General features: G+C 38.4%; 1 protein-coding gene across 14 annotated transcripts in view; it reads right to left on the bottom strand.

The window, feature by feature from the left end:
• Positions 1-1,838: 1,838 nt before the first annotated feature.
• The window catches only part of c10h10orf90 (chromosome 10 C10orf90 homolog), a 184,209-nt gene continuing 161,161 nt past the window's right edge, over positions 1,839-24,886 (bottom strand). For 11 of the 14 annotated variants that reach the window (XM_069899683.1, XM_069899686.1, XM_069899681.1 and 8 more), the window contains 4 exons: positions 16,740-16,938; positions 10,688-10,751; positions 6,665-6,764; positions 1,839-6,559 (listed from right to left, as the gene is read on the bottom strand). In XM_069899683.1, the coding sequence (XP_069755784.1) occupies positions 6,527-6,559; positions 6,665-6,764; positions 10,688-10,751; positions 16,740-16,938 (396 nt within the window). In that variant the 3' untranslated portion in view covers positions 1,839-6,526. Of the gene's footprint in view, positions 6,560-6,664; positions 6,765-10,687; positions 10,752-16,739; positions 16,939-21,441; positions 21,565-24,886 lie in introns of those variants that run through there. The other 3 variants (XM_069899690.1, XM_069899691.1, XM_069899692.1) reach the window with 3 other exon arrangements.

Below are 24,886 nucleotides of genomic sequence, written 5' to 3'. Positions count from 1 at the left end.
TACTAGGTAACACGTTACCGAGGAGTAACGGAAACTAATGTAGAGGCAGGAATACACGCACCATGCTGGATGGCTTTTTATGCCCAAATATATTTGCTTAGCAGAAAAGTAGACAGGCAGACATATAAAACCAATCCAACAATGATGTGGGCAGCAAGGCACCTCATTTCATTTTACTACCATTGTTGAATTGGACTTGGTTTCTAATTTCTTTACACACTATTGACCATGACATCGGTATTTTGTTTCTACTTCATTAAAATACTACAGTTATCACATATATTCATTTCATTATTTGATGTCTGAGTTCACTCAGAAAATGCAATGCTAAGTCAGACAAATAAGAGAATTTTGGGGGGAAGAGGGCTCTGCCAACTCTGAAGTTCATCAATTGACAGATGGATCAGTTCATAAAACTGAATCTTACACATCCTGTCAAGGTAATTTCCATTACTCTGACAGGCCAAACAATAGACTGATGTAATTTCAATTACCTCATGGTAATGGTTGCCAGAAGTGTACATTATGTCTGAAACTATTTCTAAGAATGAAAAACTGAACCAATTAAGTTTTTGGATTTTATGAAAGAAATCTGATTATGTACAGACATTTCTCTTCACAGTATGTGTTGGTATAGTGTATGTATCTTTGTATTCTCCTTGGATTAGGCAGCTGAAAATACAAAGAAAATGTGTTGGATCCAATTATGTTTATTGTAATTCAGTTGTTTCATAGTTCAGTGCAATAAAGATTTCAAACTAATCTTTTATTCACCAACAAATCACTTAGGACAATGCACATGTTCAAGGATGTACAGTTCGCCTATCGTAGCAACAGGTCTAAAGCGGATGTCTTCTCACAGGCTCCACGCAAAGCCCTGGAACACCTGGATAATAAGGAAGCATTCACCAACTTGTTCTTTATTGACTACAGTTTGGCATTTAACACCATGGTCCCCTCAAAATTGATCAGCAAACTCCAAGACATGGGAGTTAACACCCCACTGCGTAACTGGATCATGGATTTCCTCACCTCTAGTCCACAATCAGTGAAGATTGTTAAGAACTTCTCCTCCACAATCTCCCTCAGAACCAGAGCACCACAGGGCTGCGTTCTTAGTTCCTGCTCTCCTCACTTTACACCTATGACTATGGGGCTCGGTTCGACAATAACACCTCTACAAATTTGCCGACAATACTATGGTAGTGGGTGGTAAAAAGGAAGGGGATGAGTCAGCGTACAGGAGGGAGATTGAAAACTTGGCTGAATGGTGCAGCAACAACAACCTTCACTCAATCTCACCAAAACTAAGGAGCTGATTGTTCACTTCAGGAAGGGAAAGCCAAAGGTGTACAGTCCAGTGATCATTGGGGGATCAGAGGTGGAGAGGGTGAGCACATTTAAGTTCTTGGGAGTCATTCTCTCGGAGGACCTTTTCTGGACCCAACACACTAATGGTATTGTGACAAGAGAATGTCCGTGCCTCTATTTCCTCAGGAGTTTGCGGAGGTTTAGTATGAAAATTTCTACAGATGTGTGGTGGAAAGTGTGCTGACCAGCTACATCAAGGTCTGGCACGGGGTCCTCAATACTCCTGAGTGTAAATTCCCCCCAAAAGGTAGTGTTCACAGCCCAAGACATTATAGACAAAACCCTCCCCAATATCAAGAACATCTGCAGGGAACCCTGCCGTCGGAGAGTAGCAGCAATCATCAAGGATCGACACCACCCAGCACACGCTGTTCTCGTTACTGCCACAAGATTCGCACCACCAGGTTCAGGAACAGCTGCTACCTCTCCACCATCAAACTCCTCAATAAAACTCAATCAGGGACTCATTTAAGGACTCTTACTTTATCGCTTTATTGATTTTTTTTATTCTCACTCTATTACACAGTCAGTTTGTTTACATTCATTATCTGCTTACAGTTCTTTATTTGTTTACATGTATATGCTGTGTTCACTTTTTTGCATTACAAATAGTGGTGATTCTGCCTCGCCCACAGAAAAAAAAGAATCTCAGGGTTGTTTGTGATGTTATTATGTTCTCTGACAATAAATCTGAAGACAGGGCCTTATCACTTCTTCATTTGCCTGTCTGTGATTTTCTGCCCATTAATTTCAGCTCCTGGAAAGTCACTGGAAACTGAGCGCAGAAGCAAAATATTTGATCTGGAGACCACTGTTTTTCACACCAGTTTCTCTATCTTTTTCTCTGCTTCTTTGAATAATTGTTAGTTTTCTCCTCCTGCTCTTATTCAGCAGAGGACACCATTTTTACTATTTTCTTCTGGATGGGTACTGCTGACCAAGGACTATAAGCCAAATTTTCATTCAGTGTATTTGGGGGAAAAAGAGACTCCTAATGATTGCAAAGTTTTTTCCCTCCCTCATATTTCTTTAGACTTGTAAACTGTGACTCTCTTGGTCTGATTATTTTTCTCTTCCAATTCAAGCCCTTCTTTATTCTAGTACCATTCACACCTGCAACTGTTCCAATGCTATTTACTACAGCATGGCCATTGCAATTTAACTCAATATAATTAAAACCATGAGTTTTGCAGGCACTGGAGTCATTGGGAGCACCGATGGGTGGGCGGCTGAGGTGTGGGGAGCTGCAGTACGCAGGGAACACCTTATTTATCTTTATCCATTGCATAGTTTTGCTACATCTTCCATGATTTTCTCTTGTTCATAATTGTTGACACTACTTATAGCACTTCCTGAGGCCCTGGGTAAGGCTGAAGGATCCAACCGCCTCACAAACTACCCCATCAGTTTACCTCCTACCCCTTTTGTGGAAGTGTCATTAATTTCCACATTGGCCTCAGAAACCATAAAACCGGAAAGGGGGAAGGGAAAAAAATCATCCTCAATACCGAAAGACTGCCCATGAGGAAGGATTTTCCTAAACTTGTGCAGCATATTTTGGTGCTGCAGAACATCTCAGATGATAACCCATGGCCTACTTCTCCTTTCATACACAATAACCTGTTGTGTTAGGTTTTCACAATTTCATGGAAATGTTACATCTACTAAATTCCATTTCAAACTGCTGATATGCAGTACATAACTTCACATCCAACAGCACCCTAGGAATATTGTTACATTCAACAAATCTGGTAAATGTGACCCATTCTACAGTTTGATTTGATGTTAGTTTGAGAAACTTCACAAAAGATCCTTCATGAGTTATATTCCGGAGTCCAAAAAAACTCAAAACCACTACCAACAATCCACCAGTCCTCCGACATTTTCAACAAAATCACAAGGAAAAGTCATCCCAGCACTAATTGCTGTGGAAAATCACTGGTTAGAATAACACCCTTCCACCCCCTGTGAATTTTGAATCCAATTTACCAAGACTCGTGAATTCTATGTGCCCCGATCTTCTGGATTGACTTTCTATAGAAAATGTTAAGTGCTTTGTTGAAGTCCATTTACACAACACCTACTGCCCTACCCTCTTTAATTTTTCCTCATCGCTTGCTCAAAAGACTCAATCAGCTTTGTAAGACATGACCTCCCTTTCACAAAGACATGCTGACTATCCCCAATTAGTTCATGTTTTTTCAGATGTGAGTAAATGCTACTCCTAAGAATCTTCCTCAATAATTTCCCTACAACCTTCACATTTCTGATTTGTTTCTATTGCCTTTCTTAAGCAGACAACAACATTGACTATTCTCCAGTCTTATGGCACCTCACCTCTGGTTAAAGAGGACACAAAGATCTCTGACGAGGTCCCTGCATCTCTTCCAGTTCTCTCAATTATCTGGCAGAGATCCTATCCAACAACATGGCCACATTCATTTTAATTTTAATGTTTCAACACATCCTCCTTCTTGATATCAAAATGCCTTAGAATATTGGCATACCTCTCCATGATCTCACAATCCTCATTTTTGTTGGTGAGTACTGATGTAGTACTTATTTAGGAGCTTGCCCACTTCCTCCACCTTCCAAGCATAAATCCCCTCATTTGTCCTCAAGTGGTTCTATCCTATCCCTGGCTACCCTCTTGCTTTAATGTGGTACATAAAATGCCTAAGGAATCTCTTTGATCCTCCTTGGCCCTGCTCCGATAACTCAGCGGTTAGAGCACTGGTCTTGTAAACCAAGGGATGCGAGTTTGTTCCTTGCTGGGGCCTCATTTCTGTGAGGGGTGCTGGACATTCTAAATGTAGTATGACAATAATGGAACCTTTAGCTTTACCAAGGGCATGAACTATAGTTTGGCTAAGACAGTCATGGAAATCAGTGTACTTTTAATGAACAGATATAAATCAAGTACATACAGGGATCTAGTAATGGGGAAAGGAGAGTGTTTTCAATTTTAAAGCCAATGTCTCACACGCATTTACTGCACAATGTTTCTTTAAGAGGCAAAAAATTGACTAAGACTCAAGTTGCCAAAAAACATGGCTCACTCAATTTTGCAATGCCTGCATCTATAATAATTTATATGCTAAACAAGCATGAATGTGGTAGAATAACATTTTTTATTCAATGAATCATTCTCCAGATGAACACTGGATATTATTAAGAAAAGCATGCAAATCCAAACTTGGTCCAATCTTCATTTTATCTTTTTAGCACTCAAATAATCTTCTGACCCCAAAAGTAATGCAAATTCTGATATTATTTAACAAATGTTCATTAGATACTAAGGACAAATAAAATCTATTCATAGTGTGTCAGATGTAAATACAAAAAGAAACTTTGGAATATCAACAAGATTTAATCCTATTCAATATTATTAAAAATTGATAAATTTTGAACTCAGTCCCTTCAAATAGAGAACTAAATTTATTATTTATTTTCATTAGTCATTCATTTTTAAATTATTTAGTCATATAGATTGTTGAAAATTTCCATTCTACATGTGAATCTGCCTGATAATTTATAACTAGCTAGACTGTACTAAATTCCATTTATAGTAAGTAAAATTATTATTTATTGCACAAGATAATTTACACTATTAGTGAAGACTGCACTGCTTCAGCACATGATCTCAACGACACAAGATTTCAAAAAGGTTTGATTTTTTTTTCAGAAAAGCCGCGTGCATTTTTTCAAAAAAAGTGAAAGGAATAGCAAATCCAAAATATTTGTTCTCGGCTGGGTATTCTGCATTAGATTGGATGTCATTATTGGAAGGATTGTATCTATACTTCATATCATTCTTCCAATTTTACACTGAATTTGCTCTACGGCCTGTTTAGGGGTGGATAATCTAATTTCATTCACCTTTGGTGGTATTGGGCCAGAGAGGTAATTTTTGCCGTGTCCTCTCGATGTACCCACAGATCCATCCGTTTGCAGGGTTGTTCATGAGGCGTTTAAATTCTGCAGGTCTACTTTTTCATTCAAAGTGCTAATTCATAATAAACACAAAGTCAATGATCACGTCCATGCAAAAAAATTCTGAATTCACTAAATATGGGTGAGAGGAGCCCTTTCCACAATAAATGTGGTCGACACAGTTAGCATAGTGGTTAGAACAAACCTATTACAGAGCCAGCGACATGGGTTCGAATCCACCACTGGCTCCCTGTGATCTACATAGGTTTTCCCTGGCACCCTCCAAAAGCATGTGGTTTTGGTAGGTTAATTGGGCAGCACTGGTTTCAGTAGCCAGAAGCATGTTGAAATTAAATTTAATTTCAAATATATTCCAAAGACATTCCAATTTCAAGACATGGTCAATAACATGCAAGATAACAAGATACTTTGATTTAGAGCTCAAGCCTGAAACGTCGGTTCTGTATCTTTACTTTTGCTACATAAAAGACTCTGTTTGACCTGTTGAGCTTCTCCAGTATTTTGTGTTTTTACTGCAAGAGAACTCGGATCCATTCCTGCCTTAGGATGAAACAGTAGTCCAGCCTGTGCCTTGCTTACAATCAAACAGAAGCCTCGAAGTAGAAGTAAAAAAATCTAGATGCCAGAAATCTGGACCTTCTGAGAATCCGGATTTTTCAATAACAATTTTTAGACTTCTGCTGTACCAGGAGCTGCTTCCACCAGAATATTTAAGACATGTATATCCTGATAATATTTGTTTTCATATTAATAGACTATGTAAATATTCTATAGACCTTTTTCCTCATGAATTTAGTTAGATAGCTATGTTTAAGGGGGTGAGGGAGAACACCCAGAGAATTTTAAACCTAACTCTGAGACAAACAAGAAATGTGCTATATTTCTGGTTCCAACTAATAAATTAGTAAACAAGATATGTAGTTGAACTTCATTCCAATGGATAAACAATAAAATCCTGAATCACTAAACTTGAATTGAAGTTTGTGCAATGGACTGAGGTGGAAGCATTTTCATAAATAATGAACAAACCTTTTCAAAACATAAACCTCAATGCAAACCTTTGAAAAAAATAAATTAAATATGAAAGCTTTAAAAGTTGTAGAATTTCAGACATTAGAATTTTATAAATTGCAGTGGCTTCAATTATATAATTTTTCTGGTAGCCTCAGTAAAAGTTCTTCATGATGCTTTCTGAAAATTGTCATTGCTTCTGAAGTATTTTGTCAAGCAACTTCTGGGAAGAATGAGAAAAAGTTAACAGCATTAAGCAATGCAATACCACGAACATTTAAGTGGATATTGATGAGTAATTGGTTGTTGTACCAATTGGTTGTTGTACCTTTTTGTAAACCATAGCTCTCAATCGATTTGTTTGAGAAATAACTTTCTTCTTTTCTTCTTCCTTTTTCTTTTTCACCTCTGGCAGCTTGTTATAAATTCTGACATACAATTTTTAAATTAAAGCAGTTATTAGAAGTTATAATCCTTTATGCAATTCTATTGTGTCATGAAGTATATACAGGGAGAAAATTGAAATCATTGGGAAAAGAGAGCAAGTAATTAAGCATTTAAATTTGATATGATATAGTTCTGTTTCATTTGATTGTGAGTGTGACTTCAATAACCCTCAGTTTATTGACGTTGTGGTCATAATTAAATATTTTATCCATTCTTCAATGATCATAATTCATTTAACATTTTTTTCTGCAGCATGTTCATGTTTTTTTTTCGTGTATAACTTGCTCCTCAGACATTTCCAATCACACTCCTCTGATTTCCCCACACTTAAGCCCAAATACAGTACATTTTCATTCTCATTTTAAGCTTGAAAAAAAGACTTTCATTGTTTCAGGACATCCCAAACTTTTCTATTCTTTTGATGAGTTGCTTGTTTCCATATTATTGATGAAAGGATTACATCTTCAACTTGGATTGATTTGCACACTCTGGCTGTTTATTGGCTGAACTCATAGTATATTAGTTAAATTAATTCTGTATAGACTAAAATACTATTTGTCTTTGTGATTTAAAATATTTTTTCTCTATTGACAAGATAATATTTTCACAATCAATTAATTTGTACATTTAAGCCATGCATAGTCTGGAAGAAAAACCACCTGAAGAAAGAGTCTGGAAAAATAACCACCTGAAGAAACACACAAAGATCAGCGTTACAGAGCTGTCGTCATACCCACGCTCCTGTTCGGCTCCGAATCATGGATCCTCTACCGGCATCACCTACGGCTCTTAGAACGCTTCCATCAGCGCTGTCTCCGCTCCATCCTCAACATTCATTGGAATGACTTCATCTCCAACATCGAAGTACTCGAGCTGGCAGAGTCCGCAAGCATCGAATCCATGCTGCTGAAGACCCAACTGCACTGGGTGGGTCACGTCTCCAGAATGGAGGACCATCGCCTTCCCAAGATCGTGTTCTATGGCGAGCTCTCCACTGGCTACCGAGACAGAGGTGCACCAAAGAGGTACAAGGACTGCTTAAAGAAATCTCTTGGTGCCTGCCACACTGACCACCGCCAGTGGGCTGATATCGCCTTCAACCGTGCATCTTGGTGCCTCACAGTTCGGCGGGCAGCAACCTCCTTTGAAGAAGACCGCAGAGCCCACCTCACTGACAAAAGACAAAGAAGGAAAAACCCAACACCCAACCCCAACCCACCAATTTTCCCTTGCAACCGCTGCAACCGCGCCTGCCTGTCCCGCATCGAACTTGTCAGTCACCAACGAGCCTGCAGCAGATGTGGACATACCCCTCCATAAATCTTCGTCCGCGAAGCCAAGCCAAAGTATTAAAAGAAAACAATATTACTATGCAGACACTCCATGTCAATTCAGCAAATTCAATGTGACATTAGAACTATGTGAGGTTCACTAGAGCAGAGTGTAAGAGCAGTTGAATGGGGGTTCCCCGTTCAGGAAAGTCTAGGCCAATTTGACAGGCTCAAAAGAAATGTCCATGATTTTCTCTAGATTCCAGTTGGTGAATTCATCAATACATCGTGATGCCCTGTACAGAGATATCCTTTACCGAAGGATTCAATAAATAGATTAATAGACAGATAATTAAAATAGAATATTTGCAAGAAGCAAAGCATGCTTATTAGGAATATAGGAGTCAATTCTAAGATATGGATTTTGAAGCTGTTTACAGTGGACTATATTCTGTCCTTAATTTCAATGTTTTACCTAAATAATTGTATTATTAGCAATTCATTTACAACTAAGTTGTACTTAAGTTGATTCTCAGTCAGATTTGTAAACTATTTATGTTCATTGATTTTAAATTAACATAGAAAATAAAATAATACACAATCTTGAGGCAATTTACAAGGTAATAATTTCAACTGAAACAGTTACACTGATATGCCCCGCTTTACAAAACAAGAGTGTTCCGAAGAAACCTTTCATAAGCCAAAGTGGTGTAAAGCAAAGACCCATTCACTACTATTGAAGGCTATTTTCATTAAAGCAAAAGCCCATTCAAAACCCATTTCGTAAAGGCGAACAAATGAAATCAATGTGCATAATCGCAGAGTTTCTGCTTGATCTGAAACAGGCAACAAGTTTGGAAATTGGAAGTGCAGAGGGACTCAGGAGGTCTTGTGTAAGATGCCCTGAGGGTTAATGAGAATGTGAAGTTGAGGTGACATCAGATCAGCCATCTGATTAAATGATGGAGCAGGTTTGAGGAGCCAAATAGCCTAAACCTGCTCCTAATTCATATATTCCCAATTCTTCACCTTTCAAATTATAAACCTTATCCTTTTCAACCATCTTTCAGGTAATCCACCCCAATCAAAATAATAGCCCAGTTTCTTCCATCAGGGTTTTAGGAACTTGTGCTTATTCACCAAGCTGACATTTTTCCCACAACATTTTTGTGCATTTTTTAATCACTATTTTCTACAATCTGTTCCAATCCTCACTTAGTTGGCATGTGTGAGCATGACATGAAATAGTAATCTTTTTAACCAATTGAATTGAAAAACCCTAATGTAGATTTACAGGCTTTCAGGAAAGCTTTTGAAGTTAGATTTAAATGGGTATGGAAAACAATTTTTTCTGATGTTCCCCCAATTCAAATGATTGGCTCAAGTTTTACATGCAGAATTTTGTGATTTAACATCTTTAAGGATATCTAACAGAGGGCTAGGTTGCCTTGGCTTTTTATTGTTAACATTGATGGAGTGGTTTGCTGATGTCATGCAATTTAAAATGTTATGCCCAAGAGTATGTATTTCATTACAGGAATATTAATTGCTGAACCATACCACCTCCTCGGTTATCTCTCTCCTTTACATCATACAAATAAATAATCTATTTCAAAATGAAAAATAAATAAAGCACATTAACACAATGACACACTGTTCAATTATAGCAATTTAGGTCAAATAGCTTTGGGTGAAGTAATTATCACTTCCTCCATAATCAGTTTCACCATGAATAAACTTATCAGAAGAACTTATATTCATGGAAACTGAACAAAAAGGCAGACCAAGCATTTCTCCAACATTCTCGTGGATAAATTTCCGCAGACACTAAGCTCTGCTTATTTGGTCCAGTGGTTTGCACAGTCTAGGAATATACAAAATACAATACCAGTTTATGGGATTTTGCTAAGAGGATCACAAATTTCCATTTCAGAAGACACCAACTATATCCAGGGATTCTCCCAGAGGAAAGGAAACTGATGTCAGATCTGGAGTATTCTCATCTCTTCCAAATAAGAAGGAGGCATTTACAGATAACTTTCTCCTCCCCTACAAGGTCTCCATAAGCAGTGTGCTACTCAGTGCTGAATTCAGCTCAGATTAAATAAAGGAAAGCAACAAGGTTATAACATTATTTCGAAACACTCAGGGATGGAACATGGTGCAAAATAGGAGTCAGTATTGCAGTACTGCAGAATACTCCCTGCTCTGCCGGGGGCAAGTGATCAAACTGGAGTTCAATTCGGTGAACAATGCAGGAGATTTCAAGATAATTTTCAGACAGGCATATTTTTGATGGTCATTTGTAAGGTTTAAGAATCTTACATTTACCAACATTGTTATAGCTGTGTAAGATTTGTAAGTTTTTAGTTATCCAATAGAGGTTTTAGCATTTAAAACATATATGCTCAAAAGGAAGATTAGGTGGTGTACATGTGATAGGTTTAATTAAGGATAAGTCACACTGAAAGAGAATCAGAAATGTGCAAATTTATTGTTAACTTGCCAGCCTTCTGAATCACAATTCTCTTTGCCATTGAAAATCTGGCAATTGTGAACATGAATGGATAGTTTTAGCCAAGAAATTGTACCTACATTGTCTTAAAAACCTTTCAAGAATGGTTTCAAATTACCTTTTGGACCTCATCTGCATTTCCTTTTCTGGAATCATCCTCTCCTTTGGCTTGTATAGATTATCTAGAAATAGAGAGATTTTATTCTTGACAAAGAATCAGATTTTATACAATTGTAACATTTGAAAAATGCAAATACAATTTCTGTCCAATAATTGTTCAAGATTCAAGGGTCCTTTGCTAATGAGGATGACATAGATTTCCTGCCTGATGAGGATTAAATGTAGATAGGCTATTTGTTAGAAAAGAAATAGAGATAAGAATGTACATCGTTTTGATTAATATTAGAATAAGATCGATAGCGTTCACAAAGACATCTCTGTGTTACCTGCAGCAAGACAAACAGTTAAAAAAAACATAAAAATATCAAATTGAAGGCAACAAATAAATTAGATTCTAAAAACAAGAGGAAATTAAATCATAAATCAAACAGTGATTAATATGATGAATAAGTTTTGGCAAAATTTCTGTCATTTTGAAGTGGATGAATACAAGAAGAATTTACATTTTTGCAGCAGGCCAAGTTTTGAAATGGTTCGGTCATCTTACAGTTATGGAACTGGGAACCGTGTCAGCTCTAATCAATTATAAACTTCAGCTATCTTTGATTTCACTTCAGTGTCCTAGAATTTATTGAGTAGTAAATCTTCCATGTTTTTCTATTCGCAATATTCCTCCTGAATTAATTTTTCTTCAAAACTGTACAGCTTAGAAATTCTTCAAGATCTGCATAGATTTTGCTGGGTGGCAGACCAATAATATTTCCCTTCCTTAGGCAGAGCAATCGGGGTACATCGTTGGGGAATTGAGCTGCTCACGATAATGGGAGGAAGTGGGATCAGTGGTCTAATGGGCGCTAGTAGTTATGTTGGTGGATGTGATTGGAGGTTGAGTGTTTGGATTAGCAGTCAAGGCAGTGTGTCACTTGGGAGATGGAGATCAGTATTTGGAAAAAAGTGCTCGCGAGTATTTCTGGTTATGTGAGATAGCAGATCAGTAGGTAGGGTGAGAGCGGGCAAGGGCAGTGAACTTGGTTAGTTCGGGATCTGCTCTGCAATCTCTTCTTTTAGGTGCAGGTCACACGTGTGCATTTTGAAATATGTTTGGATACAGTTGCATGCTCTTGGAAGCCATTCCAAATGCACAGAGAACCTGACATCAGGATCTACTCCATGAATGTACTTCACATAGAAACTGACTCATGGTTGTGTAATTCTATTGTTTGATAGCTGATTAAAATGAAAAAAAAAAAATTTTCTTTTGCTATATTTACAAAAATGTTGCATTCCAAATAGCACAAATAGAATACAATATCTAGCAAATCTACTGGAAACGTTGAACTTAAGCTTTGTATCAATTTAAAGAGCACTGTTTATGCTACATATGCATTTTTGGGTGTCATATTGAAGGTCCACAGATCATTCCAAAACTCACAGTGGATCTCAACACAATCTGCTGGAGTTGGTTCGTATTTTGTAAAAACAGAAATGCTGGAGAAACTCAGCAAGTCTCACAGAATCCATAGGAGGTAAAGATTTACAGTATTACTGACATTTTGGGTCTGAGCCCTTCTCTTCGTTAATATTTTGCTCTAGACTCCAGCTTATGTGTGCCTGGCTCATAGTAGATGACTTTGTGAATCACAACTTAGTAAATATACAGACGTCCCAATGAGAATTCAGTGAGTGTTTTTGAAAAGGTCAGCTGGAGAAGAGGTCACACATCGCTGAAACTAACAACTTGATTTGAAATTTCACAACATTTCTTTTTATTCATTTTATGAGGAAAACAAGGATTGGTCCTGTACTTTGCAAGTAAAACATAACTGTAGATTTTACAATCTACATTAAAATTGTTTACAGTGAAGTCTAGGGGGTAGACCAGTAAATGAAACAGTGCATCTTTTGTGGTACCCTCAATTGCAATTTTCAATTGTCATCATTAGTTTCCTTAGGGATTCATATTTATTTAACAAGATTCAAATCTGAATAATGAACATTTAGCTCCAATTCTGGATGAAATCAGTCACCACATAAATTATAAACAGAAGCTGAGCAGGGACTGCATCCAACTGCAGAGAAACATGGTTGTTGAAATGCTAAACACTTAATAGATTTCTTTTCAGAATTTTCAAGGTCATTTTCCATAAACTGTCTTTTATTCTTGATTTGGAGAGCTGAGATTCTGAGGCTTCCTTTGATTTCAAGTATATTTCATGATTTTTATTTTCAGGATTTTCAATGTAATGAAATGCTTATTGAATTCAAAATGAAGATTGTTCCCCAGGCAACAAACCTACTGCACCTGGTATTACTAATGGTGGTACCAACCAGTATGGTGTGTCTAATGTACATTTTTAATTGAATGCTCTCAGGGAATGTGATATATTTGTTAATCTGCCTTAATATCAACACCTCAAATATGTACTGATCTGTATTTGATAGCATACAAGACCCACTTCTTTTCCCCAAAAAAAGCTCAAAAATATCTCCAAGATCTCATATGCAAAGTTGAAATTATAAGACTATATAAAAAAAACCACAGCACAGAAAACAGCCCATTCAGCCCTTTTAGTCTGTGCCAAAACATCATTCCAATAGTCCAGTGGTTTTCAAACTCTCCCTTTAAACTCACATTCCACTTTAAGTATTCCCTAGGCCATAAGTGCTCTGTGATTAGTAAGGGATTACTTAAGGTGGTATGTGAGTGGAAAGAAAAAGGTTGAAATCCACCATTTTAATTGTACCTCATTGACTCATGATGTACACGGTTTCAGAACTCCAAAGGAAATGGGCCAAAGACAATTTTTCTCAAGCAAAATATTTCACTAACAATTGGGTCTAGAGTAGTTTTATTAGCTGTGAGAGGTAGGCTATGCCAAAATGATCTTGAAACAATTTCAAGTTTATATTTGCACAGGCATTCGGTGGACACTACTAAAAATTAAAGAACATTCCTAATATGCCATCAAATACAGTCTTTATTTTGTTCTTACAAAATGAAATGTCATGTGAAGAATCATTGTCAGGAACATGTTGATCTGCTTCCCAGATTTCCATTATTGTACCATTTCTTCAAACAAATAATAGTACTGATTTGTTTCTTACTTTAAAATTGTGTTAAATTGGAATGGAAGCTTCTGAATAACTATTGCTGAAATTTTTTGATGAACTGACAATGTGCTAGCCTAAGCATATTTGCCTATTCACAAGTTCTGAAACCTCAATTTTCAGGCATTTACTCACAATGTGTTTGCCTAACCCTAACTCTGTGCTAAAAGTGTGAAGATTCAGAAGTACTTGCTTCTGGAATTCACACTTCATCGCAATGTAATTGCCACCAGCAAAGGACAGTTACATATGTGGTGGTACACCACAGGCCTACTGCAGAGGGCAACCTCTGTACCTGCAGGAGTGTAAGGGGACAGGACAACACCTGGCCCGCTGTCAATCAGTTAGCCTGAATGGATCAAGCCCCACCCGGTTGGGTGTCAATCACCCTCCGGGATATAAACCTCCCAAGGCCTCACTCAGAGTTGCTGCAGCCACAGCCAGCCTGGCTTTGTGGAAGTCTTTGTGGATTAAAGCCTGTTGTACAGTCTTTATCTTTGTGTGTGTCTGATTCTGGCTAATAGCGCTCCACAACATAGTAAGTGACTGAGTTGCATCACAATGGTTTGGAAAACGAACATTTCGGCCTTATAATGGATCAGGGTTGAGGTGGGAAGCCATGTGCATTATTTGGGAGAAAGGCACTCAGAAACATTTTCTGGGTTTACACAGAGACGGGGCCAGAAAGGGAGGAGGTCAAAGTAGGGAACATGGCCAGGAGTAGAAGTGATTGGGATGTTTTTATTTGAGCGATGCTGGAGCTGGTATTCCTCAAGGTAATCAGCACAGCTGCTGGTTGCCTCATTGGAAAATCAACGTTGCAGCAAGGTTTCTATATTGGTTTCAAAGCACAGAAATGCTGGAGGAACTCAGCTGGTTTTGCAACCTTTCTCAAGGTCGGGCTCAGGTCCAAAATATCTCTTTACCTCCTATGGGTGCTGTGCTACGAGACTGGCTGAGTCCCTCCAGCATTTCGATATTTTGACTACAATCACAGCATCTGCGGACTTCTGTGTTTTGTTTCTTTATTGATTTGGCTCCAAAATTATTAAAAAGGAAATGGAGACATTGAAAGGGTGCACCTATTGATTTATAAAATGATGCAACACTCAGTAAAATATATGAAGAAAGATGAAGCTGAGAAAGGATGAAGAATAACTGAACAGAGTACTTCCCCTTTATTGAAAAATCAGTGAAGGTCATTCAATCCAAAGTATTCAGCAAGATATCAGGTAGGGAATTTAGAAGAAATGCCTTTATCCAGAGAGCGGCAAGAATGTAGAATTCATTTTTATGGAGAGAAGTTGAGGCAACTATTATGGATGCAGTTAAAAGGAAGCTAGAAAAAAATAAAGCAAAAGGGAATATTGGATTTCGTGATAGAATTAGATGATAAAGAATGGAAGGAAGATCAAGTGGTGCATAATCAGCTCCATATACTGCTCGGATCAAATAATCTTTCCCTGTACTTTATATTGAGGTAATTCTAAGAAGTTTTCCCTTTGCAGCAGGAGTATATGTATATTGTTAGATTGCACTGTAGGTGGGGCGAAAGCACAATAAAGATCACTCCCTGACATGTTTCCACTTTGAATAAATAGGACATTTACTTGATCAATTTTCTGAAATTTATGAGTTTGTTGATCATCTCCTGTTAATTTCTCTGAAGATTATAAGGTGTCATCAATCTCTCTGCAAGATTTGCCCTCAGCAGTCAAGCAAAGCAAACCTGCCATGTTCCACAGGAAGGAGCTTCACCATATTTTTGTCATTGAACGCTAAGTTCTTTGTCCAGATTGCTTTGGAATGAGGCACATTGGCTGTCTTTATGACTTGATGCCTCCAATAGTCTTCCTGCTAAGAAAATTAACTTCCTCTTTAATGGGAGTTCCAAATGTACTGAATTCTTTAACATATTCCTTTCCTCAATGCTGGTTGAGAACTTACAATAAACTTAAAGAATGCTCAACCATGAAAGAATTAATCCAGTTAGCAATTCTTAATTTGTGAAATGTAAAACTCACAATGCAGCAATCCTTCAGCTACACTGTAAAAAACCAAGCCCATTTCTCATACATTATTTTTATATCATTGCCCCAATGTACTGTACATATACAAAGTCACAAGCAGTAAGAAATATTAGTTTATTCTATACGATCTGTCAGCAGTACCTTTGGTCAATGACAAGCTAATTAGGAATAATTAGAAATGAATCAAAGGCCAATCTTATTTTAAATTTTAATCTGTTGGGTGGATCCAAATTTTCATTTTCAAGATGTTGTGGTTCCTAAGACTAAGGATTTACCTTTTGAAGGGACTTACAAATCATGCCAAAATGGAATAATTAAATGCATCATAACGTGGTTGCTGAGAGACTCGCTCCCTCATCACTCCAGCAACCTGGGTTCAATCTTGATCTCTGATGTAGCCTGAGTGGGTTCTTCTTCCTGCAACCCTATGGGCTACCACTAGCATTTCTGATTTCCTCACACATCCCATAAAGCCTGGATTGGTAGGTTAATTAGTCTTTAATGTTGGCAATTCATAAAATCAGGAGGCAATGATGGGAATGTGGGGCGAGGTAGCCACAGAGAAAATTAGTGGGGGAATGAGATGATTCAGAGGGCTGGCACAGACCTGATGGGCAGAAATGGCCCTTTATACTTAATTATCGATGTCTGTTTTGTAACACTTGGTAGAGATGAGTGAAAAATGTTCTATCAAATGTAAATGTTATCATCTAAATTCAGTCATGCAGAAACCGTATGAAAACATATTACCCTACAGGGAAAACTAAAAGAGATTGACAGTTTTAAAATCAAAAGCAAATGTCTCTGAACAAATTGATTTTTGCTCTTCTGAGGAAAGTAACAAAACCAAACCATTTTTCTGCACAATATTCTGCATCTTCTCTCCAATACATCAGGCAGAAGCAAACCTACCACTCAGAGGATGCGGTATGGTACACTGACGTTTTTTAAATGGAGAGGGTAATGGCGTTGATTGCACCAGTGCTCTTTTCCTTTGTTGCAGCGTGCATTCATGCAATTGGACCCTCCTCTGCTTTGACTTATCTTCAAGCTCCTGCAAACGCTTTTGTGATCGAAAGATAAAATCTGGCTTGTACAGCTGCAGTGCCTCCTAGTGCCAAAAACAAAATAGAAGCCACTAATATTATGACTTGCACAGTGTGATACAGTACTGAGTACATAACAACTTTCTTCTGGCAATACCTATTCCATATATCATAAAGAAAAAATGAAGGCTACTGACATCCAATAGAAGTCTGTACATTTTTGTTCAGACTACTTTATTAACATGCCTGCAAATTAACGGTGAGAATAATTATTTTACTTGAATACCCAGTCCTCTGCTTATACTTCTGTGCTGTTACTTATATCTTTTGCCAACTTAGTTTGGTAAACCGGATCATCAGTTTCATATTATAAATAACAAGTGAAATGATTTTTCCCTATTTGCAACACCAATTCAGAGATTTTATTTTCATTACATAAATAAGATTTCCTCACAACTAGCACAGACATTCTCTAAGTTATTTTCCCCTCCTTCATTTCTTGTCATGTTGTGGCCAGCTGGCCCTCCTTTCACATTGTATTGGGGGAAAACTATTTGTTGCCTCAAGACCATATTCAAAGAGCATTAAGAGTCAAATAAAAATAACATGCCTGACAGCGTGGAGGGGAGGGGGAGAACACCATTTTGGATCTCATCACATCACAAATTGCTTACAAGTAACCAAATGTATTGGTTACTTTCACAACTCGCCATAGTGGGATTATAAATTTAATTTGCTTATCTCTTCTCTTTGGCTTGGCTTCGCGGACGAAGATTTATGGAGGGGGTAAAAAGTCCACGTCAGCTGCAGGCTCGTTTGTGGCTGACAAGTCCGATGCGGGACAGGCAGACACGATTGCAGCGGTTGCAGGGGAAAATTGGTTGGTTGGGGTTGGGTGTTGGGTTTTTCCTCCTTTGCCTTTTGTCAGTGAGGTGGGCTCTGCAGTCTTCTTCAAAGGAGGTTGCTGCCCGCCAAACTGTGAGGCGCCAAGATGCACTAGTGGTATTAATAATACCACACCATCAGAGCTAGGGTAATTTTGAAAATAATTAAAAATCAAAACATTTTATCTTCCTTCCTTGTTGCACAGTGCACCAACAGACTGGGGGGGGGGGACAATTATTTTGGTATCCAGCAATATCCATTGTAACATTTGCAAAAGAGCCACATTAAATTCCCTCAATTTGTGTAAACAGTCATTGAATTGTGTCTAGTATGGCCAATAATACCTTCATGGAAAGGTTCAACATGGTATTGGATCAGATCGCACTAGATCTGGCCGATCGTCAGTGTTTCATCCTGGTTTTTTTTGAGGGTTGTGGAAGCAGTTCTCAGCCCCGGAGGATAAATTTAGCTGAAGGCCTCAGAGGGCTGTATGTAGCATCTGATCCCAGAATGGTTTAGAAATTAAATTGAGGAATAAATATGGCCTGAACGTAAATAATAACTTCAAGAAAAATCACTAAAGGTTCTTTCATGTCCATAGAAGAAAGTACAAAGTATCAACTGAAAATGGGCACTTCTGACAGTGCAGGAGACTTTTATCTGCTAGATATTTGTACTTTTGTCTCCTGAAGCGTCTTCAGCACAGGATTTTCTGATATGAACAAGACTGGGTTGAAATGAGCCTCCGCTGATGAATTAAACTGAGGTCTTTGCTCCCTCCTTAAGTGGAAGTCAAATATTCCATAGAACTTTTCAGGGAAGACCTTCTGGTGATTTGGCCAAAACTTTTAGACATGAAACCTTGCAGAAGATTAATTGGTAACTATGTTTTTAACATAAAACAACAGTGGCATTACATAAAAAGCACTTCACTGGCAAGAAGCCGCATTTAGAAGCCATGAAACATTTTGTATTCATGCAAATTCTTTAATTTCAATTGATTTGATTTACTTTCCTTCCTTCACTTTAGATTTACCTGATGATTTACCAGTCTGCAGGTGAAGAGGGAAGTAGTAGTACACAAAAGGGCTGGAAAACTCAGCTGATCATGCAGGATCCATAGAAAGCAAAAGGCAGTCAATGCTTCAGGCCTTCAGGATTGCTAAAAATTAGGCTGGCATCTGAATAGAAAAGTGGAGGAGGGGATGAAGGGGAAGAAACACAGGCTAACAGGTAAGAGGTGGACATGAGGGTAGAAGAGAAATAAACTGAGAAGTTTGGTTCGGTGCGGACTAGAAGGGCCTAATGGCCTGTTTCCGTGCTGTAATTGTTATGTTATGTTATGTTAAGTGATGGGGAAGAAGCAGTGGATTAAGAAATACAGTACTCTGATAGGGGAAGGAAGAGGGTGGGGAGCTGAGGGAAAGGAAGGGAGACAGAAGGATGAGGGAAAAGGGAGAGACTAGCAATGTCAATATCGATGCCATCTAGTTGGAGAGCATCGATTTAGTTGTTCCTAAAAGTTGTTTTTCCATTTTATGGGTGGCCTTAATTTGGCAGTGCACAGGGCCGTCGACAGACATGTCAGTGTGGCAATGGTGTGTGGTATTGAAGTGATTGGCCATTGGGAGGTCCTTGCTGTTGCAGCAGACTGAGTGAAAGTGCTCCATGCAGTGATCTCCCTCTCTGCATTCCATCTAGTCGATGTAGAGGAGGCCTCATCAGGAGCACCGGATGCAGTAAATAACACTTACCGATTCACAAGTGAAGTGTTGCTTCACAAGGAAGGACTATTTGAGGTCCCAGATAGTAATGAGGTGTAAGTGCAAGTGTAGCAGTTCTTGTGGTTACAGGGTTAGGTAGGCGAATGGTGGGAAGGAATGAGTGGACAAGGGAGTTGTGGAAAGAGCAATCCTTAGGGAAAGCGGAGAAGGGGTGGAGACGATGTGTCCGGTGGTGGGATCACATTGCTGGTGGTGGAAATGATGGAAAATGGTATGTGGGATGCAAAGACCGATGGAGTGATACCTATAAATGAGCGGAACCCCATTCTTGTTGTGTCTGGTGGATGGGGGCGGGAGGGGGGGGGGTCAGATGATACATGAAATAGAAGAGATGCAGGTGAGGCAGTAGAGGGAAAGCTATATTTTCTGAAGGAGGAGGGTGGCCTGGGATGACAGAAGGTGTTGAGGTTGTGTCAACTGCATGATTGAATCAGACAATGTTTTCCTTAATCATATACAACATGCAGACTAGCATTCACTCCCTATCCCGAATTGACCTTCTAAGCCATTACAGATGGCAGTTATGATTCAATCACACTGCTCTTCACATGGTGTCTATGAATTTATTTCACTGCAGGAAAGCATTTTGTAACAATTAGTGTCATGGCCATCATTACGTGTAGTTTAGTTTTCAAAATTCCAGTTGATTTAATTAGTTAAATTTAAATTCTGCAGTTGGTGTGGCTAGACCTCCAAATTATTAATCCAGCCAATAGTCCACCAGACTATCGTTTGTAGCCCTAGAATGTACAGCAATGATGAGTGAGCAGGTTGTTCCACTCCTTGACTTAACTATTCTTCACTACCTTTCTCTACACAAGGGGTTCGACTCAGCTCGCAAATGTGAATTTCTTCTTTAATCTCATTATCTGCACTGTTCCCAAAAAACGTAAACAATTACTATCAAGGATTTTGGTATCCAACATCTACAGGGACTGGTAGATGCCAGATAAGCAAATTTTCCAGTTGCTTGAGAGTCCATGGTGTGTGTGAATGAAGAACTAATGGTGCAGCACACCAATTTTAAACTTACATATTTTTTACCCATTTATTTTCTGGTTGCTTGAATTCTGGATAACAGGGATTTTACTCTACTGCTTACAACAATCACAGAATTCCAATGGTCTTTATGCATTATATATTTGCTGGATCACAAATAATCATTTATGGATTGTGGCTTTACTAATATAAATGTACATATCAAATATTTGTGCAGAAAATGGTGAATACCAATAACTTTTTATTTTTAAAAAGGCAATGTGCTGAAGAATGAACAAACTGCTTAAACGGTGATAGATTTCTTCACGCCACATTCCAGAAACTAATTTTCTAACCAAAACTTTGTCACTTCTGTGCAAAACATAACCTAGATATTCCTTCACACTTAAAGGAAATAAATTAAAGAAAGTGTATTATAAGGCTGCTTTCATGGCTCTAGAAACCAATTTTTAAGTTGCCATGCAACCTATTAGCTGCAAATCATGATTGCCCGGCGAGATCCAAAAAGGAACACCATTTAAGAAAAGCCAACTAGTAGAATAACTTAAATTGCTGTTGAGTGATTTATGCAAATTTTGCATCAAGCAAAATCATAGCTCTGATCTGATTTATCTAATTGTTGAATTACTGATTGAAAAGCATTCATCACCAACATTGATTTATTTTATATCGTTATCTCATTCCATTTCCACCACTGATATTTATTGTTGCAGAAATGTGATTTTAGCTTCCTTGCTTGATCTGCATGTACAAGATGTGAAGAAATTTATACAATCCCCGTTCAATATCTTCTTAATTCTCTTCAGTAGGTAAAAATAAATTATCTGCTGTGCTGATATATTTCAACTGTATTCATCAACAACACACATTTCATTCATCCATTTAATTTCATTACTTTGTTCTTGCCTCTCGAGCAATATACAGTATATTGTTGCAATATGTGGTTTTTGATATTTTTCTCCTCTGCATTCACAAGATGTGAAGAAATTGAAAATGCAGGCATTTCCATGTCTATTGCATTCCCTACAATTCAGAGAAAGGTGTAAAGTTTTAGCAAATATTTCTTCAATAACTAAAGAGCAATATTATTCCACAGAACCATTGAACAATACAGCACTGAAACTGGTAATTTGGCCCTTCTAGACTGTGCCTGCACCCCGAATATAGCCTTCCATACCCCTTCAATCCATGTACCTGTCCAAATTCTTAAAAATGAAAATTGAGTCTGCATTTACCACTTCAGATGATTGCTCATTCCACACTCCCACCACTCTCTGTGTGAAGAAGTTTCCCCTAATGTTTCCTTTAAACCTTTCTCCTTTCACCCTTAACCAATCTTCTTTGGTTTGTATCTCACCTATCTTCAGTGGAAAACGCTTACTTACATTAACTCTGGCTAGAATCTTCATAATTTTAAATACCTTTCTAATCTCCCCTCATTCTACAGTCCAGGGAATAAAGTAATAATCTGTTTAACCTTTTCCTGTAACACAGTTCTTAAAGTCCCAACAACATCCTAGTAAAACTTCAATGCACTCTTTCAATTTTATTGATACGTAGTTAGGTGACCAAAATTGTAATTAACACTCCAAATTTGTCCTCACCAATGTCTTGTACAACTTTACCATTACATTCCAACTCCTATACTCAATACTTTTATTTATGAAGGTCAATATGCTAAACGCTCTCTTTACAATCTATCTACCCATGACATCACTTTCAAGGAATTATGTATCTGTATACCCAGATCTGTCTGCTCTTCTGCCCTCCTCAGTGCCCTACCATTTACAGTGTACGCCCTTTCTTGGTTTGTCCTTCCAAAATGCAACACCTCACACTTGTCTGCATTAAATTCCATATGCCATTTTTCAGCTGGTGCAGACCCCTCTGCAAGCTTTGAAAGCTTTCCACAATGTCCACACTTCCAATCTTTGTGTTATCTGCAAATTTGCTGATCCAATTTACCACATTATCATCCAGATCATTGATATAGATGACAAAAAAAAATGGTCCCAGCACCATTCCCTGAGTCACACCGCAAGTCATGGGTCTTCAGTCTGAGAAACAACCATCCACTCTTTGGCTTCTCCTATGTAGCCAATGTCGAATCCAGTTGACTATCTCCCCATGAATACCTAGTGTATGAACCTTTCTGACAAATCTCTCAAAGCCTTACTAAAGTCCATGCAGACAATATCCACAGCCTTTCCCTCCAACTTTGCTGGTAACCTCTGAAAACCTCGATAAGATTGGTTAAACAAGACCTACCGCACACAAAGCCATGTTGACTATCCCTAATCAGTCCCTGGCTATCCAAATACTTATATACCTCATCCCCAAGAACACATTCAAATAACTTATCTCCTACTGACGTCAGGTTCACTGGTCTACAATTTCCAGGGTTATTTTTGGAGCCTTTTCTAAACAACAGAACAACATGAGCTACCCTCCGATCCTCCAGCACCTCACCTGTGGCTAAGGACATTTTAAATATTTCTGTCAGAGCCCCTACAATTTCTACATTAGCCTTCCTCAAGGCCCAAGGCAATATTCTGTCAGGCCCTGGGGCTTTATCCACCCTTATTTGCTTTAAGATAGCAAGAATTTCCTCCTCTTTAATCTGCATAAGGTTCATGACATCTCTGCTTGCTTTCCTTTCTTCCCACGACTGGGAATTTGTTGAATCTTATCTGCCATAATTTTGCCCAGTCTCCTAATCTGTCTACATCCTTCTGCAACTTTACGGTTTCTACTACACTTCCTGCTCTGCCACCTATCTTGGTACCATCCACAAATTTGGCCACAAAACCATTTATACCACAATCCAAATAATTAATACAAATTGTAAACAGCAGCAGCCCCAATACCGACCCCTGCGAAACACCACTAGTTATAGGCAGCCATCCAGAACGAGAACCCTTAATTTCTACCCTTTGCTTCCTGCCTATCAACCACTTCTCTATCCAGTTTAATAACTTCCCTGTAATTCCATGGGCCCTCGTCTTATTTTGCAGTCTAATATGCGGCACCTTATCTAAAGCCTTTTGAAAATCTAAATAGATACTTCAACTGCCTCCCCTTTGTCTATCCTACTTGAGATTTCTTCAAAAAACTCTAATAGGTTGGTCAGGCAGGATCTACCCTTTAAAAAACCATGCTGACTTGGACCTATCCTGTCATGCATCTCAAGGTATTTCATCACCTCATCCTTGAGGATCGACTCTAATATCTTCTCAACCACCGACGTCAGACTAATCGGCCTATGATTTCCTTTTTTCTGTCTCCTACCTTTCTTAAACAGCAGAACCACATTTGTGACCTTCCAGTCATCTGGAATCTCTCTAGAGTCTATTGATTTCTGGAAGATCATCGCCAATGGATCTACAATCTCCAAAGCCACCTCTTTCAAAACCCATGGATGCACCTCATCCAACCCAGGAGATTTATCAATCTTTAATCTGTTTAGTTTGCCTAGCACAATTTCTCAAGTAATCCTAACTGAATCTAACTCTACTCCCTGAAGCATCATTGGAATGTACAAACCAAAAGGCACAACCAAAAATATTTTGCTCACTATATTTCACCAACAATTCTTTTCTTTTCTTGGTGTCAACATAACATCAAGCATCCGACAGTACCTCATTTTAAAACTGTGACCAGTTTAAATTTAAATTTGGACATACAGCACAGTAACAAGCCATTTTGGGCCAAGAGCCCATGCCACCCATTTAACCTACAAACCCCAGTATGTTTCGAATGGTGGGAGGAAACTAGATGCCCCGGGGTAAAATTCCGTAGACACAAGGAGAACATACCAACTCCTTACAGACAGCGAGGGATTCAAACCCTAGTCCAGATCGCAGGCATTGTAACAGTGTTGCACTAACCGCTATGCTAACCATACCACCCAGAAGGAAGTGTTTGCAGATGATTTATTACAATGACTGTGAATGTGTAGGACAGGATGGGTGAAGAACATCATAGAATGACCTACTGCTGCCCACTGAAGCGCTTGGATCACTCGCTGAGATTCAGCAGCAAGCTCAGCCACCTATCCAGTCACAAAGCCAGCGGTAGACTATTAACAACCTCTTTCCTCATTTGAGGTCGTGTCTGAAGAAAGAACCTGGAATCTGAATTTCTCTAGCTCATTTAACAAACTCATCCCACTGTAAATGTAAAGAGAAAATAACAACTAGATACATTTGGTCTGAAATTATTTTATGAATAGAATAAACATCAACTTAATAGTGTAAAATACACTTTGATGAAAAGTATTTAATGGTCCAATAGTCTAATTTCCTAAAAGTCTAATTTTCATCTTCTGGGAGTCGAGGGCTTCTAA

The sequence above is a fragment of the Narcine bancroftii genome, chromosome 10, assembly GCF_036971445.1.
Source record: "Narcine bancroftii isolate sNarBan1 chromosome 10, sNarBan1.hap1, whole genome shotgun sequence".
Lineage (NCBI taxonomy): Eukaryota > Metazoa > Chordata > Chondrichthyes > Torpediniformes > Narcinidae > Narcine > Narcine bancroftii.
This window is presented reverse-complemented; position numbering and strand designations above follow the sequence as displayed.